This window comes from Malania oleifera, chromosome 7 (genome assembly GCF_029873635.1).
Source record: "Malania oleifera isolate guangnan ecotype guangnan chromosome 7, ASM2987363v1, whole genome shotgun sequence".
Taxonomy (NCBI): Eukaryota; Viridiplantae; Streptophyta; class Magnoliopsida; order Santalales; family Ximeniaceae; genus Malania; species Malania oleifera.
Window position 1 is genome coordinate 64,194,133 of NC_080423.1, and position 19,780 is coordinate 64,213,912.

General features: G+C 36.4%; 1 protein-coding gene across 1 annotated transcript in view; it reads left to right on the forward strand.

Moving 5' to 3' along the window:
- LOC131160669 (DNA damage-binding protein 1) overlaps positions 1–19,780 on the forward strand; it is a 52,379-nt gene that overhangs the window by 29,396 nt on the left and 3,203 nt on the right. Inside the window, exons 12-16 of the mRNA XM_058116524.1 lie at positions 1,593–1,793; positions 1,890–2,105; positions 4,617–4,727; positions 13,161–13,436; positions 14,182–14,456. Of these exons, the coding sequence (XP_057972507.1) occupies positions 1,593–1,793; positions 1,890–2,105; positions 4,617–4,727; positions 13,161–13,436; positions 14,182–14,456 (1,079 nt within the window). The remainder of the gene's footprint in view (positions 1–1,592; positions 1,794–1,889; positions 2,106–4,616; positions 4,728–13,160; positions 13,437–14,181; positions 14,457–19,780) is intronic.

Genomic DNA, 19,780 nt, shown 5'->3' on the forward strand with positions numbered 1-19,780 from the left:
GGAAGGTTTGTGGGATGATATTATGTGGTTTTTTGGGGAGTTTCATAGTAATGGGGTGGTGGGAAATAGTATGAATTCAACCTAATACCTTTGATACCTAAGGGGATGTCTATAAAGCTGAGATATTTTAGGTCTATTAGTTTGGGGATTAGTTTTACAATATTTTGACTAAGGCCTTATTCAGGAGACTTAGGAGTTGGGGGAAACGGTGACATGGGGCATTCTGCTTTTGTTAAAGACAAACAAAATTTAGACACTGTTTTAATGGCTGATAAGGTGGTTGAGAATGTGAGGAGTAAGAGCGGTGTGGTTCTCAAATTGGATTTTGAAGAGGCTTATGACATGGATTGGGGTTTTCTAGAACTAGTGATGGGTAGGAACTAAGAACTAAGAAGATTTTTGGGTTGATTTTGAAGAATGGGATTAAAGTGTTTCTTAGTTCTACAAATATGTTTTCTGATTGTCGTGAACACCCTGGGGAGTGGTTTAAAGCTTCTTGTGGGTTAAGCCAAGGAGATCCTGTGTCTCCTTTCTTGTTCACCTTGGTGGTTGATGGTTGAAGTAGATTAATATCTCATGCTTGGCTTATAGGTTGGGATGAAGACGTTGAGCTGTCCCATCTTCATTTTGTAGATGATACCTTATTTTTATGGAGGATAATGTTGGAACGTTCTGAAAGGTTGTGAACATCGTTTCTTGCAATCTCCAGCAATGCTTGTTTATCATTGGCTTTGTTTTCTGTTCCTAGTTTCAGCTTGAAAAATGCTTCTTGCTTCTATAACTTTGTGTGTGTGTGTTGCAGTTGAGTTGACCAAGCACCTGAAGGCTGAATCTCTCTTTCTGTCCATATGCAACCTTTAAATTCTTGTCCATATATTTATATGTGATTATAATCTTTACTGAAGTCGGGCTGCATTATGACCTTTCTTTTTATTTAAACATTGGCAAGTATATAATTGGTGGTTTTGGAAGTGGAGCTAATTAGCAGAAGTTTTGTCTAGTCTTGAGAAAGTTATATATTGAGGCATTTTGCTTATGCTCATTATTTATTTATTTTTTAAAAACAGTTGAGTGAATTTTTAGTATCAGGGTAAAATGTATATTCACTTTAATAATTATTATGTTTATCCATTTGGAATTATTGATGCAAAATTTAGCTTTTTTTCTCTTTGCCCTGGGAATACTAGCATGAGTTATATGATTAAATAAATATCATTATGGTTTCATGTGCCATCACCCTTTTTATTTAAAACAATTGCTGCTGTTCCACTGAATTCATTGTCCCTGCTGTCCCTCTTATGTCTAACACATTATTTTTGCAAGCTCTTACATTATTTTTTTAATCCTTACACTTGTTTTCACTACTGTTAATTATCCATAAATAAATAATTTTTGTACTTGCAAAGAAATGATGTGCTAATGATCAGGATAAACAAAAAAATAAAAGTCAAATAAGATACTTGTCTTATTTAGCATTCATGCTGGCTGAAAGATGCTCCCAGACATTACAATATTATGCTATTACTTATACAAATGATTTTTATCAAATCATTTTCATGAATATTAACACGCTGATGGTGGTGCCATTACAGCTTATAAAGCTAAACCTACAGCCTGATGCAAAGGGTTCATATGTAGAAGTTTTAGAAAGGTATGTTAATTTAGGGCCAATTGTTGACTTTTGTGTCGTCGACCTTGAGAGGCAAGGACAAGGCCAGGTGGTTACATGTTCTGGAGCGTATAAGGATGGTTCTCTCCGCATAGTTCGAAATGGAATTGGAATCAATGAGCAGGTCTCATCTGCTTAACTGTTTCTCCTTTGTCAAAACACTATTTGGCTATTTATGTGTTCTTTAAAACTAAACTATCAACTTGGTGCTACATTGTAGGCATCTGTAGAACTTCAAGGCATCAAAGGGATGTGGTCGTTAAGATCTTCAACTGATGATTTATATGATACCTTCTTGGTCGTAAGCTTTATCAGTGAAACACGAATTTTGGCAATGAATCTTGAGGATGAGTTGGAAGAAACTGAGATAGAGGGTTTCCAATCTCAAGTCCAGACTTTGTTCTGCCATGATGCTGTCTTTAATCAACTTGTACAAGTAGGTTTTGAGACTTCCTGTATGAATTTCTTTCGAGTTCTTTGTTTTACTCAACACTGAAAAACTTTCTTCTACCAATTGACTCAGAATATACGGATTGCTGTTGGGGTGAAATTCACCCAAATTTATGATGGTGAAGATTTTAACATATCATAGGAAATGATGTAATGCAGTTAGGTTCTATCTCCTAGCTAGGTGAAACAGTGCTACATTCTGTTGAATAAAGCATTAATCAAATGGAAAGTATCCAACAACAGTTTTGTGAAACAAAAATTATTTTCTGATTATCTTCCTGTTGCTGGTTGAATTGAATTCTTTTTTGGGGAAAAAAGAAAGCCTGCGGGTGGATCATTATATGTGAGAGGCCCCCCAGGGAAAAGTATCTCCAACTCAAAATTGGTGGGCCAGTTTCTGTAGTTCCAACTGTTATGCATGCCTGAAATTCACCTGTACATACCTATTATTTAATGTTTTATTTGCATATTACTTGATTCTGCAATCAACTTCTTGGTGGTTACTTACGTGATTTTTTTATGCCAGTTACTTTCAACAACACATGAAATTGAAGTGGGAAACACTTCTTATTTACAGCATTGCACAATCTCAATTAATGGGAGAATAAAAGGATCAAGAAATGCCAAGGTTAAATAACAAGAAAAACAAGGGTTATGACCCATAAATAGGCTCAGACAATGTTACCTAGAAAATAGAACATTCCAGTTCATGGAAGTGGAATGGGATTGCCCTACCTCACATGCTCTAAAATGTGGAATGTGAGGAGTATACTTGTATAAATATATTGGACTATTGGTGAAAAATATGTAGTGGCACTTATATATTTTGGAAAGGATGTTGAGGTGTTTCTAATGTATGTAGTAGACATTTTCTTTTGTGAAATAGATTAATAATAACTGAAAATAGAATTACACTGGGATAATTCTCCACTCCAACTAGTAAAAAATATGTTATTTGAGAAATATTGAAACTTTGAATTGTTGGATTTAGTGTTCTGGAATGAAAATGTTCCACATTTCAGGATGTTCATACCAATTTGTAGTTCCCTTGTGTGTTAGCGTTTTCTGGTAATTATTTGCTAACATTATCAGTAAGTCTTACAGTGTAGCAGATCTTTTATTTTAGTTTTCTTTGGTTTTAGGAGTGAACAATATTCCTGTAATCTTCAGTTTTGCTGGAAACTGAAAATTTTGGTGTCAGAGAAGTCTTTCATGTTATTAAGCGCCCTTTCATAGTTTAGCAGTTAATTTTGGTGGCTGCTATTTTAATCTCTAGTTCTTTTAGGATTAGGAGTACTAGAAGTCTATTAGGTATGCATGAAACTACTTCTTCTTTTTTCTTTTTCTTCTTCAAGAAATTTTATTAAAGAGACGAGTAAGTACTTTTGAATAACCTATCTGCAGTTCTTAGTTAGAATTGGGTTTGTCTTTCTTTGAATGCTTTTGTGTTATTATTATTATTATGATTATTATTTTTAGTATTTTAGAGGTTTCTGCTTTCAGGAGGGGGGGGGGGGGGGGAGGAGAGGAAAGTTTTTTAGAGATGCACAGTTCTTGCTATCATTTGGTGTATTTTGTTGGAGAGGAATGCCAGAATCATTAAAGATGTTGTTACATCTCATAATTTGGTTTGGAGCTGAGTGGTTTTTCTTGCATCACTGTTATGCAATGCAAATGGCTTTTCTAGAAATGTCTCTAGAAGACTTGCAGTGAGATTGGATTGCTTTGCTTCGTTAGAGTTGTATTATAGATATTTTCCTTTCATTTATTGTTTTTACTACTTGTTGAGTCTATGCTCTCTTTCTTTTATTTTGTTGTACTTCTTTCCTCTTCTCTTCCTAATATATCCCGCCCCAAAAAAAAAGAACACCCCCCCTCCCGCAGGGCAAAAAATAGAATTTGTCTTCAACCCAGATCAGTGTAGATCGTCTAGAAGACTTGCAGTGAGATTGGATTGCTTTGCTTCGTTAGAGTTGTATTATAGATATTTTCCTTTCATTTATTGTTTTTACTACTTGTTGAGTCTATGCTCTCTTTCTTTTATTTTGTTGTACTTCTTTCCTCTTCTCTTCCTAATATATCCCGCCCCAAAAAAAAAGAACACCCCCCCTCCCGCAGGGCAAAAAATAGAATTTGTCTTCAACCCAGATCAGTGTAGATCGTCCAGGAAAGAAATTCCTTGCTGGATTCAACATTATATGCATGTGCGACCTTAACATCACCATATAGACTGTCGTGGTACATAATGCTAATGTAACAGCCGCGTCAGCTGAGAAATAAAATAGCGGTGTGATGCGGTAGCAGGGTGTCAATTTTATTTTTGCTGCGTAATAGCTGCAAGTTAGAACCATCAAATTTATATGCATTTTTTTTTCGTAACAATGTTCAGCCTTTTCATTCCTCATGCTTTTCTCCTCCTGTAATGTTTCCTCACTGGTTTATTTGTATAGTGGGGAGCCTGGAGATAGTTAACATATATATGCAATTGCTATGACAGGTCACTTCAAGCTCTGTGAGACTTGTTAGTTCTACATCTAGAGAGCTGCGGCATGAATGGAAAGCACCATCAGGCTATTCAGTTAATGTTGCTACAGCAAATGCAACCCAGGTTCATATTTATGTTCTTTCTCTTTGTACAGTATTGTGATCATAAGTGTGGGATCACTGCTGGCGGTGATTATGGTCATACGATGTAGTTAAATTAATTTGTGTGCTGGTGGCTAGAAACTGCACGAGCTATCTCAGTGTGATCAGTTTGAGCAGAATTTGGCTTGATAATGTTTTCTGTTGTACATGTTAAAAGCATGATGACCATAATTGTTTTCTTGGAATATATCTTATCAAATAATTATTCTTCTAAATGAAATCTACAGAATGTAATTCAGATAATTGTTTATGGAGTACAGCATTGATAAGCTAGTCTCTCATTTAGAGTCTTGGTTTCAAATAAACAACATTTCATCACTTAAGAGAAATATTTATGTTTTAGTGGTTAATGATAAAAAAATGTGTAGATGATGATATTTCATACTTGTTACTAATCTCTATCCGGTTCCCTAAATTTGTTGCTTATTAATTATTTTCTTGTTATTCTAACATACATACCCCATGGTGGTTGATTATTCATCAGTTAGTATATTTGTAATTAATTAATTCATTTCTTCAATTGGATTTTAAATTAGACCATTTATACAAGTGCATACTGATGTGCGGATTACACAGAAAATGTAGATAGTGACAACATTTCATATGCTTATGTTCTGTAATTTTTACATGACCCATGGCACTTGATTTCTTGCCAGTTAATCTCTGTAATTAACTCAGTCGTGTCCTTGATAGGGATTTAATTAATTCATCTATATCAATGCATAATGACGTGACTATGCACACTAAATATTGGACCTATAATTTGGCATTAAGCTTACATTCTTTTTCAGTCATTGACATTGTAGGTGACTTCCATTTTTGATATCCTGACTTAATATTATATTTTGATAGAAAAAGATTTGTGTGTGTGTGTAGCAAGAGAAATGTGTTAAGATAGAAGTAAATTTCAAACTAAGAGAGGACTACCAGTTCTCAAAATAAAAAGAAGGTAGCCTGGTGTGTGAAGCTCCTGCGGATGCGGGGTCCAGGGAAGGGCAGAACATGATGGCTTTATAGTACACAGCCCTACCTTGCGTTTTTGCAAGAGGCTATAAGCTATTTCCACACCTCAAATACGTAACCTCGAGGTCATGCGGCAACAACTCTACCATTATGCCAAGGCTCCCCTTCACCAGTTATCAAAATAGGAAACCGAAAAATAAAAGTAATAATAAAATAAAATGAGAAAAGAAGAAATATAAAAAAAGCTAAGTAAGAAAATCCCTTCTCAAACCCTTGCCATCATACGCAATACAGCCTTGATAATTTACTAATTCATGCTGGCTGCCTTGCATATTTGCTTTTATTACCACCTGAACGAACTTCTTGACTAAATGGGCCAGCCAGCCATAATCCTATCATATATATTAATTGTTGCACTTCTAAATCCTTCTCATATACCTCCACTATGGGAGAAACAGAAACAGGAATTAGACCTGGCAAAGCGGATCGGGTCAGTTTATCCGTGGCGGATAAGACGGATTATCGGGTGAAAAAATCATAATTCATATTCAACTCGTTTAAGTGGCGGATTAGGCGATTTCGGGTCGGATAATTCATGGCGGATGGGCGGATAATCCGCCATTCTCAAATATAATTTTATTAATAATTTATTTTTTGTCATAATAATTCAAATATAATTTTATTAATAATTTATTTTTTGTCCAATCTATACACCAGTCCAATCTTGCCAAACAAATACACCCAAAGAGAACTAGGCCTACAATAGCCTAGAGTGGATGATTTTGCTTTCCTGGGTAGCAAATAGTTTACGAAAAAAAAAATATATAATCTGAATTCATTTTTCACTTTCCTCAGTAAGCAGGCATAAGGCAATAAACCACAAAGTTCACTCATTAGAACACTCGCCAAATACAATATATTGCATCAATTGTACACCAAACCTAAGAGTCTAAGACGAACTCTGCAATTCCAAACTCACCATGTAATACAAAAAAGGATGTTAAATTTTTTATTGAAACAGAAGATATCTGAAGCATGAACATATTGATGTCGTGCCAAAACCGAATGATAGATTTTTTAGATCTATAGAAGAACTGAAGAAGAATACTTATGAAGGCCGAAGGGTATTTTGTTTCTATAGCAAAAGCTCTTGCTTGTTCGAAGCTTGAATGGTTCACGACGAACTCACGAAGGCCATAACTGAAGGCCGAAGGCAAAGGGTCTCCGTCTCTCACTCTCTCCTCTCGTGTTGGCTCTCTGAAGTCTGAACAGAGCCGCTCACAGCTTGTCACGCTGAAGAATCGAAGAGGGCAGCGCAGCAGCTTGACTGGCAGAGGCTAAAGACTCAGCTAGGGCTTGAATTGAATAGGGGCTATCGGGCTGGATTAGGACTTGGGAGCGGGAAGGGCTGAAGTAGTGAGGCGCTGAGTGGGGCGTGTGGGTAGTGGGCCGTGTGGGCATTTGGGCAGTGGGCTTACTGGGCTGGCTGGGTTAAAGGGTTTGGGTTGTAGCTTGTTGGGCTTTCCTTTGTTAATTTTGTAAGCGAGCGGATAAACCTGACTCGACCTGCTAAGGGGGCGGATATGCAAATGAAAAACCATATTCGACTCGTTTAACAAACGGATAATTATAAGTCGGTTAAAACAGGTCGGATGCGGTTCGGATTAATGGATTTTTATCCATTTTGCCAGGTCTAACAGGAATGGGCAAAATTCCATCCCTGACTTGATCTCTTATGAAGGGTGTCCTTCGGCCACAAGGCTCCCCACTTTGCGAGGGTAGGGGGAGAGGGTCAGTATAGTATACGCAGCCTTACCCCTGCTTTTATGCAGAGAGGCAGTTTTCCTTGGAGTCAAACCTGTGACTGACCAGTCATAAAGTAGCAACCTTACTGTGGCTTGATCTCTTATTTTCTGCACTAAACTCGGAGTCCCAATCCATCATTATTAAAAATAGAAGCAACCTTTATTCTTTCAAGCAGAGTAGATGGCATGTGAGAGGGATCCCCCACCTAGATTAGGTGAATCTGAAACGTATCCAAGTTCTTCTCGAACATTATCCAACTTTCTTAACTGATCTCGATTTTAACCTGCAATCACTATCAAATTCACGTTCATCATCAGACACATCACCCCTTAATAGGATTCCCCATACTAACCTTCTTAACTGATCCTGATTTTAAAACGTTGGGATCTTCCTCTATACAAAGATTATACAAAGATTACAATGTAGTCCTTTTTAAAATGTTACGTACCTATACATCAGAATTATTTTGGTTTCCTACAAGAGAACGCCTCTTTTGTAAACCCTTTTTCAACACGACCTATGAGTTTATACATTTGTAGACTCAGATATGCAACTTCCTTATCCTTATTATCTCCACCACTCTCCTCCTCCCCCCCCCCCCCCCCCCCCCCCCAACAAAAACAATCAACTGGTCACCAAGCTTTCTGATGTTATGGGCCTTCCGTGAACACCCATTATCAATAGCCACTAAAGAAGTCTATCTGGACACTTCTCAGCGCGCACACTTCTTTTTCCAGCTCTGCTTAAACCAAGTGAACATTCTGAAGGAGCTTTAGAAAAATCCATCTTTCCAAAAATTACCTGATGCCTGAAGGAATAATCCTTCGAGCCATTGGCTTTCATCTCTTTCCAGCTCCACTTAAACCAAGTGAACCATCTGAAGGAGCTTTAGAAAAATCCATTTTTCCAAAAATTACCTGATGCCTGAAGAAATAATCCTTCGAGCCATGGGCTTTCATCTTATCGTGCATGACCTCTCTGTTTGTTGAACCTAAAGCAGCCATAGAAAAATCCTTCCAAAAAGTACATGACAACTGGAAGGAACCATCTAAACCATTTGAAGGAGCCATAGAAATATCCTTCGAAAATTTACCTGTCTCCCAAAATGAATAGTCCTTCAAGCCACTAGATCTCATATCTATCTCTCTGTTCGCTGAACCGGAAAACTCCCCTTCTTTACCTTTGTGACTAACCCTGATCATTCAAGCCTCCGCCTGGTTGAGTGTTAGTCTGGGCCCTGCAAGATTCCCCATTGATCTTATGGTCCCTCATAAAACGAGACTGAAGACAACCCTGGTCTTTTCAGGGATGATGCTGGACCTGAGTTTGTTCTTTTAGAATGGTTTGCTGGCCTATCTGGGAAACCAAAGCATGCATTTTCCTTTATTGTCCAATAACTTGCCCAAGTACCAGACTATGGTCAACCCAGCCCACTCCACCCCTTAGTCATTCCCCTTATTGACCCCTACCGAAACACTAGCTGCCCCTGTATCAGAACCTGCATGTCCCAACCGGTAAAATTTTCCCTCCAACACAGCGCCACCAGTCTCTGCCTGTATCACTCAACTGCATTTAGTGTTTCTAATCCACCATCACAACTCTCCATGAATGTTCCTGTCATTGCAATCCTGCATCCTCAACTACAACATCACGAAAAAACACCAAGACTAGCAATCGAACTCTTTCTTGAAACCTATCCAGCTGGCTTCTTCTGCCCCACCTGTTACAAACACCAAGAACCACTTTCCATTCCATCACAACCCTACTCCAAAAACTCAACTATCTTTGTTGGTCTAATTGCCATCCAGTGGATTACCCTCCCAATTACATCTAAAACATCTTCCTAGTTTTCCAAACATTTACGACAAGCCTCCAGAAAATCATTTTCCTGCCTTGGAGAAATCCTCACCCAAAACGATTTTGAACTGTGTTCCTCTATAGTACATACAAAAAATTGCCTTTTCCTACTTTATCCAGTCTCAGATTGAAGGATTTTCCTTTTTATCTAAGCTGACTGACTGTGGTCTCATCTTTTTGTGACCTACGGTAGCCACGACACTAATATTCCTTCACCCGAATAATCTATGAGAGTATAAAGTGGAGAGAGACAGGTTTCGCGAGCCATCTTGTTCAAAAAATTGAAAAGAAAGAATTGGAAATATCCCTCCTGTCTAATTATATGTTGCTTCTGCTTTACGATTTGGTCTTTGACCAATCATTCCCTCCTAAAGTTTTGTGCTATGAATTGTAGGTTTGATGTTGCTATATTTGTTGGAATTGGTGTATTCCCAAGGAGGGGGGGGGGGGGGAGAGTGAATTGGAAATTTAAAATTTTCTTCCTAGGTGCGACTATCCAGCAACAGTATATACACAACCTAGGGTTTGTCTAAACATAAACCAATCCAACAATGAATGAAATATACCGATATTAAATTAAGCGCATTAAACACAATATATCAACTATAACATATATGTGTAGGAACTTAAACTGCGGAGATATAAAGTAATGCACACACGATATGTTATCGGGGTTCGGCCAATACTGCTTACGTCCCCGCCTTAGCTCACAAGCCCGAGGATTCCACTAATGCTCACTTAACAGGTGGAGTGACACCGGTTACAATTAGGTCAAATTATCAGGGCTGACCTTAACTTTTACACACTCTCCTTATGGGGCGGAGAAGGCCCAAGGTCACATTAACAAGGCTGACCCCAACCTTTACACTCTCCTTATGGGGCGGAGAAGGCCCAAGGTCACATTAACAGGGTTGACCCCAACCTTTACAACTTGATCCTTACGGGTTAGATCAACACCCCCTCAGGTCACGTCTGGAATATAACAATGAATAAAAAACATGCGTACAAATAAAGATGCTTCTAACACAAGCAGATTTGTACTGATACGCACAAGCAATAACCAATGCACTTCAATAGGATGGGAAGTATAAGTTCAGTGAAGATATATGAATCTACTCTCAATATTGTGTCAATATGCAATCAAAGGGTGAGAGTGTGTTAGCAAAGTTTCTTTGAAACAATCTATATAAATATATCAACCACAAATAATGTTTCAAAGATTTCAAGTGTATAATCAAATATCTCAAAATAATTTTCGGAAACTCAAGCACAAGAGATATTTAGAAAAGCAAGCTTGTCTAAAAATATTTTCTTCAAAAACACAAGACAAGCTCAAGAGTCTTGCAATAAAAATGCAAAGACTCACAAGCTTAAAAGGTCTTCCCCAAAAAGATTATATTGATTAAATCACTAGGGAAAAACTTTGGGTTTAACTCTCTCTAAAATCAACAATCAATATGAGAGTATAAGCTAGTGGAAACAATGTAGGATCTCTCAGAGCACTCTCACCAAATTTGTTTTAGCAAAGGAATAGGAGTGGGTGGAGTATATAGGCTTGTTTGGGAATGAAAAGCTCAACGAGATTCAGAGAGAAATTTTGTTAATTAAGGCACTAATCTCCTCTTGGTTTTTCCAAATGAAGGTATATATATAGCCTTCAATGAAAATATAACCATTAGGATACAAAGGAAATTATTAAAATTGTTTAATAAGCCTTTAATCCAATTTACCTTTAATTAATCACAGTTACTGCGGTTAAAAAATATGGCAACCTGAGAGTTTCGGTCGTCGGACCTCAGGGTTGGTCGCCTGAACACTCATAATTGGAAAAGTTGAATTTTCAACTTCGGGTGCCCGAGAACAGGTTCGGGTGGTTGAACCAAGGCGATTCTCCAAACGCTCGAGGTTTGGTTGCCTGGTTCATAGTTCGGTCTGCCGAACTTTATGATTCGGTCACCCAGGGTAAAATTGAACTTAGTACTCGGGCGCCCGAGGAGGGTAGAAAGTGTCAGCCTCTACGTTCGGTTGACCGAGAACAGTATGTTCAATTTTGGTTCGGTCGCCCAGGCCTTAGTCAACATGTTGATGTTCTACCAGTTCGGTCAACCGAGGCGTTTTCAATGCGCTAGGTTCGTTTGCCTGAAGCCCTTTCAAACTTAAACTTAGGTCCTGTTTTTGAGCATAAGTTACCCCTGTTTGCATACTTATGATTTATAAGAGGGGATTTTTTCAAGTGACGTGCAGGGACCTAGGGTCGTTCTAAGGTTTAGGCTTTTTAATTTAGCTTAAAAAACCTGGCATCGGTCGACCGAAATCTTTTCTATGGTCATTGATTTCCCTATGGTCATTTGAGCTTATAGTCCTACCATGCATCTAGTGCATTAATTATTACAGACCTTTGATTATTACAGACCCAAAATGAAAATATAATGCACTACAATACAACTTGAAACAAACAAAAAAACTTCATGCTCTGCTCCTCTGCAAATTCATGGATTGCGCCGAATGGTGTGCGCATTTAAGTGCTTTCCAGCTTCCATTGCTCATCTGTCATCCGTGTTTTGAAAAATAAACCTGTTCAAACACTTAGCACACAGATGAGACACTGTGGTTTGTCATAATCAAAACAGGGATCGGACTCAAAAAGTCAACAATATTTCTCTATCATTCTTGTATGCATATTTCATACATTCTTATTGTACATCCTTATAAGTCGTCCAACTCATTTTGGCTCTCTCATGTGCAAGACCATATGCCTCTCCACAGAGTTGTTTGAGAAATTTTCTATTTTTTCAGTGTTTTCTTTAAGCGTTTTTTCCTTTTAAACTTTTTCTGATTTTAATAGCTTAATTCTTTTTTTGATGCTAATGTTCTTTGTCATGGCAAGATCTACCAACTTGAGTTCCCATGCTCATTGTTATTCAAATAATTTTTTTCTTTTAAGTTTGTCTTTTGTTAATGTGTCATCCTTACTCTGATATTTTTTTATTCTCGGTCTAAATTCATTTGACACGATGTAGTTCTCTGTTTATATTTCCCCTTGCTGCCTGCTTGACTTTCTTTTTCAACACTGTAGTTCAAGGCCGGCCTTATACTAAAATTGTCCAAAGTTACTTTAAACTTTGTTAAGCCAATGTTTAATTGACAGCAAGTTTTCTTTTGATTCTCGTGGAGTCTCTTTTGCTAATTTGTATTCATCTTGCATTATTATTGTTTTCAGTAACATTTGTTGGGGCCTTCTCTCTCTCTCTCTCTGCAATTATTGCTATTTTTTTAAACATGAAAATGTTTTTCTGTTTTCTCCGTTTCAGCCATTGAAGGTTGCTAAAGTGCATCTATATTTAAAAGCGGCGTGTGATTTTGCACATTGCTTACATCATATTTATTTGCCTATTTTTCTGTCAGTATATTGTTTTTAGCGTGCTGTTTCGTGCTCTATAGTACTAAACAATTTTAATCGTGTAATCAGATGAAAATTTTAATCCTTTGCATGCACCAGATGACTAGAAGCAATTTTAAGTTTTGCAATTAATTTATTTCAATGCTTTTAAAACAGAAAGGGCTTGATGATGAAGAACAAGTTCAAGGCTTAATACTTGTAAACATTTGAGTATTGAGTTTGAGTCTGCCCTTATATTTGAAAGATTGGAATAACGAATAGTATTTTTTTTTTTTTAATTTTTTTAAATGGACGGCTTTTCTTCGTAGTTCTGTGTCAGTGTATGGTGTGAACTGTAACTGATTGAAGTACTGTGTTTTTCTATGACAGGTTTTATTGGCCACTGGGGGTGGGTATCTAGTTTATCTGGAAATCGGTGATGGGATTTTGACGGAAGTAAAACATGTACAATTGGAGTATGACATCTCATGCCTTGACATAAACCCCATCGGTGAAAATCCCAACTATAGTCAGCTAGCTGCTGTTGGAATGTGGACAGATATAAGTGTCAGGATATTTTCACTTCCTGACCTGAATCTCATTACGAAGGAGCATCTGGGAGGAGAGATAATACCTCGGTCTGTCCTTCTGTGTGCCTTTGAAGGGGTACGCTCATGCTCAAGCTTTCTCTATTCCCAAGTCTCATATTTATGATGATTTATCGTACTCCTGATTTTGTCAGTGATAAGCATGATGCATTTAATTTTTGGTAGAACCGTAATGTGATACAAAACTGCTTGGTATGAAAAGGGGCAGAAATATAAGGGGCTCTTTATCAATCTCATAAGTATAAGAATTTTTTCAGAGGATTCAGAATGCTGTACTTACTCTTAGCATGAAATTGGCACACGTGAGGGAGTGTGAGTGCTTTGTAAATGACAACTGCATATGGAGGGTCAGTTGTTGTGTTTGATCCATTCATGAAGAGATGCAACTTCTACAGGGAAGGTACAACGTAGCAGACTTGTATGTTAGTGTAAAGTAGTTGGCTAGCTTCAAAACATCCATAAGCTTCTTTGGAGGTTCAAAGGTTGACAGCTCATCAAAGTGGGCAGCATCTGGAACTGAATGTATAGCTTTATAAGAATAAATTCTTACAAGTGCTGTTGGCATGAGTGTATAAATGATTTGATTACCTTCATTATAGGTTCCTTTTCAATTTTGAGCGAGAAAGATGTCACCATATCTAACTTTTTTCGTATTGCCTTTTTCATTAAAAAGCATTCAATAAAATTTGGGTCGAGGACTTGCATGCTGCCACTTGTTATATTGTTGGTGAAATGTCCAGGTTGTTTTCTCTACCAGATCCTTATGCCTCTCTTTTGGTGAAATTTTGTTTTGTTTCTTTCAGATATCTTACCTGTTATGCGCCCTTGGAGATGGTCATCTGTTGAACTTTTTATTGAACATGAATACTGGTGAGTTAACTGATAGGAAAAAAGTGTCTCTTGGGACGCAGCCCATCACACTCCGTACTTTTTCTTCCAAGAACACCACACATGTATTTGCTGCTTCAGATAGGCCAACTGTTATTTACAGCAGCAATAAGAAACTCCTCTACAGCAATGTAAATCTGAAAGAAGTCAGCCATATGTGCCCTTTCAACTCTGCTGCTTTCCCGGACAGGTACCTTCTTCTTTCACATTTCGATATTTGTCTCATTTTTATCAATGGAGTGTCAAGTATCCTTAATAAAGGCTGTCAACTTATGGATGCATGTCCAAAAATGATGAAACATTCATCTATATATATGTCAATATATTTGCCTTGGAAAACAATAACAGTTATTTGTCGTACGAACTAATAATTCTACCTGAAGGAGAGTTTGTTGCACACTGCCTTTTTCTGTTGTACAATACTACAATCCATCAGTTCTTCTTTCATTTACTCTCATTTTGGTTGGATCCATTGAAGATATTTTTCTGAGAAATTATTTTCTGGGAAAAAATATTTTGTTGTTTGGTTGACATTTGAAAGAGTCATGCAATTTAAATATATGGAAGAAGTAAAATTGAACTTCTCATGACTAAAAACACTATGCAAAAACACAATTTTTATACATGATGACAAGAAAGTGCATGATGTTGAAAAGTAGTTTGTGGCAATATTTATTTTATTGGTATAAATTCCGTTATTGTTATTTGAAATCATATTTAGGATTGACTTGCATCATAAATTTTTTATCAGAATTTTCTACATGATATTCCATATATATAAATAAGAAAAAAGGTGGAAAGGTAGTTTGCTGTATGGATAACATAATCAAGGTTGTCCAAATTGTTTTCTAACTAGTATTGGTGGAAGGTCCATAAAATTGGATCATAAAGAGAATCTAAAATGTAAAATTTTAAAAATTACGAGATGTTCCTATCAATGCGCGAGTGTTTGTATAGACAGATGCTCTATGGAAAAATCCTAAATAAACTTTGTATCACATTACTTATAGCAAAGTGAGAAAATAAATGTCTTCAAAAATAGCATTACCATCTCTAACATCAATAATTGAGGAAAAGGTTAAATGGACCAGTAAGGACTAGGCCTTTACCCATATTTTTTAGAAGTTATTGGATGGATTAAGCTTCAAAATTGTTGCAATCCTGGGACTGTTGTAATACAAGTAACAGAGGTCATGGAAATCTAATGTGGATGACACATTAGCATTAGTGGGGCTGCTTTTACCTCCTCATTTCATGGACTAAATTTTTATCTAGTTTTCATTTAAGTGACTGCACTTTCTCTTATGATTTGTGGGACAACTTGAGAGGAGAAAAAGAAAACATTTAGTCCCCAGAATAAGAGTGGAATAAAAGTCTAAACCCAACTGCTATAATTACTTCTCCACATGTAATTCACGTCTGATTTATGTTAAAGTCTCTGTTACTTGTGTGAAGACACTCAGATTGCAAAAGACAAGTTTTTAAGTTTTATCCCTTCAATTGGGAAAGAAGATTCAGTTTCCAAAAGAAAACCGTGTAAAACTTGAGCCCCCCCCCGGGGTGGGAATTTATCCTTTTAAAAAAAACAGCTTTCCATAGGATAATGAACACTAACTAGTCAGCAATTTTTTTTTTTTTTTTCAAACTTCATAGTTCAAAGGCACTTAAACAAAATTAATAAGTCAAGTCACTGCATGCATCAACATAAAAGCAGAACAATAGGTTGCGTGTCCATCCCTTCTTCTCACTTGCAAACTGCTGTACCAGTTACAAAATTATTTGGTATCAATTAATAGTTTACATAACAAATCCCGTCCTCTGTTTGCCTGCAGTATCAGTTGTTCAAAATTTGCAGTGTCAGTGAACTCTTGGATGAACAACTGCCCTGTCATTTTGAATTGCAGTACCAAAAATCAGAAGAATCCCTCTCGTCACGTTTGCAAAATGCAGAATCAGTCAAAACAATGCGCGGTTGAACTGGATTTGAAGATGATCATATGATTGTTTTAAAAAAAAATCAGAACACATACCTTCAATTAAAAGGGAGGATTCTTGAGCTGTGTCAAAGCTCGAACTACCAAGTTTGAGCTTAGCTGTCAGCCTGCTGCCAGTGACCCATCATTTTCTTATGTTCAATCCACTTTTGAACTGATCATAAACTTGATTTTTATTTTCTCTGAAAAAATAAGGCTGTAATGGCATAGTTTTAGACTTGGGATGGGCCAGGCTGAATGCATGCTGATATGAAATGGAAGAAACCCATCTGAAATGCCTGAGTAAGCCTAGATTCATTAATATTGTTCTCAAACTTGTTTACTATTTTATCAAGTCAACTTATAATTTCATGATGATACCAGCCCCTTTTCCAATGAGTTGATAGGCTGTGCATTGTTGCAGGCATAAACTAGCATGATTTTACTAGTCAAATGTGATTTTGACAACTGTGAATAAAATTATGATCCTAGGACTAAAATGATATTTAGGATAGATAACTTAGTTTCATCTGCTGTTGAGAAATTGGAAGCTTACATGTTGTACATAAAATGATTGTTAAGGGGAAGCAACTGCACGACACAAGAAGGAAAATAATCTTTCACACAAATTATTTTTACTGTCAACCAGACAGCAGAAAATATTTGTTCAATATAATTTCCAGGGGAAATTATTTTCTCGCAATCAATGGAAACCTAAATTGAAATTCGCTGGACATTTGAACATTTTTTGAGTAAAATTACTAAAATACATCATGTCTTGGAATAGTGCTGTCAATGAACGGCTGCAGCTGATGTTCTTATATTTTGCCTATCGTAGCTTAAAAAAATATGCAAATGTAGTTACTGTAAACATCAAAAAATTATTTTATTGGATTGAGCAGTAAAGAAAGAAGAAAGGATTAACATAGGAGTGCCAAAAGGAGAGGCTGCTGGTGATTCAAAATGAATATCTTTATAATTTAGTCTATATGATTTTGTAGACATAGGAATGCCAAAAGCTAACATAACTCTCTACATTTTTCTGATAGAACCTCCTTGAAGTCTCTTCTCAATCTTGTGATCACTTCAAAGGAATTGGAAAAATTCTTCATAAAAAATTGGGGATGGATGTAAGTTATTTTTAGTACAGTGGCTTTTGAGTGCTCATGCTGTGTGTAGTGTAGGCTTATCTTCATCACTGATTTTAGTAGGAATTGATTGTCTGTATGGTGTTTTTCTTTGCATTTTGTTTTGGTTGGAAGCATCCTTTTCCCCTCATTCCCTTTTTACTGTACTTCCCAATATTAAAAAAAAAGTGTTGGACCTCGGACCTTAGCGCTTTTGTTCCATAGCAACCCAAGCGTCATGGATTCAAGCTATGGGAGTAGCTGCATAGCATGTAGGGATAAGGTTTTATACATCTGATCCTCTGTAGAACCCATTCAACAAGGGCTTCATGTATTTGGCTGCCTCTTTTTTAAAAAAATAAGAGGAAGAAATGAAGAAAGAGAAAAAACTGTAGAATCTTCACAAAGTCCCTTGTAGTTCGCTGGCTTATAGAAGCTTATGTGAGGTTAAAAATATCGGTTTTCTTTCTTGAAAAAAGTCTCAATAAATTGGTTTTCTATTTCTTAGATTTGTTGACAATATAATAATATAATGAAGGATGAATTATTGCATTTTGCATCACAACATTCCAATATCAAAGGCTTCTCCTGCGTTTGTACGAGTATATTTATATAATGTTGATAGACAACATCAACTTGCACCACCACCACCATCAACCCCCCCCCCCCCCCCCCCCTTCAAAAGGATTTTTTTTTTTGGTTCTATTTGATGGATTATTTTTTTTTTTTTGCCGTGTTTTCTTGTAGTTGTAGTAGTTTTTATTTTATTTTATTTTATTTTCCATTTATGCTTTGGGGTTTTGCAGTATAAGTCTCATGCTAAACCATTTTTGTTCTGTGATTTGGTGTTTATCCAAGTCTAGTTGTGGTGGTTGAACTTCTATTTGGTTCATAGAATGATGAGGAGTATGTTCAGGCGAAAGGAACATATTGGGTTTGGTAGGTAGTCTTTCTGTGGTTATCATCCCCAGATGGAATGTTTCTATGTTTATTTATTAGTTGTTGGAATTTAAATGCTGCAATTGGTATTTTGTTGTAGAGAAAATTGAATGTGCAGATGTATTTGGTTCTAGAAGATTAAGAATGAATAATTTATAGAAAATGTCTTCTTTACTCAGTGAAATGAAAAAATATTGTTGAAAAATGGAAAATGTTCAATTTTTTAGACATCTTCTTGTCTGTATAAAGGATGGAAATATTGCAATTATTGCCGGTTGTTGCCTTCCTGAAACATATGTTGTCAGATACTGAGATGTCACGCCTTAGTGTTGCTTATTTGAGTTCTCTAAATACTTCTATTTGTTTTCTTTCTTTTAGGAACTAAGTTGATTTACTAGTTCAAACTGTCTCTCGCTTCTTTACTTGCATAATTTTCCCCGCCTCTTAAGGTTTGGTGTTCATCCAATGATTTGATCTTTGAGAAATTTCTATTGCATCTATCTAGAATCCTGATTTTGGCACCCGTACTTGCCATGAGAGGCTCTTTGTTTATTGATTTAATTTTTTTTTTTTTTTATAAAAAAAAATAATAAACATGTTGATATTGTTGCTGAAATAAATTAGATTTTTCTGGGGGCCTGAGCCATTTTTATTGGAATGGAAGAAGTGTGTAGGACAATGGGAAGACTCGGGAGCAAAGGGGATATGCTGAGACTATGTCCCTTCAATCTCCTTTGTGACTGCAAAAGAGAGAACTTTTCTGATTTCATATATTAGACACTGCAAAAGTTGTGTAGGGACTTAATTTTCCATGATTCTCAGACTCCCATTTCAAAATGTTCTTGGTTGGGCAGAGAGTAGATTCACTTTTCATTACACAGCATTCTGACAATGGAAGATTTGCAGAGCTTATTTGTCTTATTGCATGCTTCTGCTTGGTGTCGGATCTATCATGTCATCCCTTTTCATCGTTGCCTTATTCCATGACATTTGCCTCTTCTTTTTATTAATCCTTAGATTGATAGCCCAAATTGTGGTATGCATCACATTATCATTACCCAGATCAAATAGACCACTTGCATGATTTCAATTGCAAAAACAGTTGCTTTTCTCTGTTAAATTTTATGAGTCGTCATTGGGGGGCTTTTGATAGAATTAAATGTAAGTTATGAACACTGAATCAAGCTGTAGATTTGCAATTTTGTTCAGAAAGCTATATCTAAATTAGGTAGAAACACTGAATCATTTTTATTTGTTTGATTATTGAAATTTTAAAAAATCTAATTGTGTATTCTTTTTTAAAAAATTTTTGAACTGTTTAACAAATGACAAATTAGGAGGAAAATTTTCTTCTATTTTTCCTTCAAATTTTCTGATGAAACAGAGATTGCATCCAGATAAAAAATTTGGAAAAAAAATATCTTCATCATCAGAAGAAATTGCAGTTTCTAACGAATTAGAAATTGGCCCAAAAT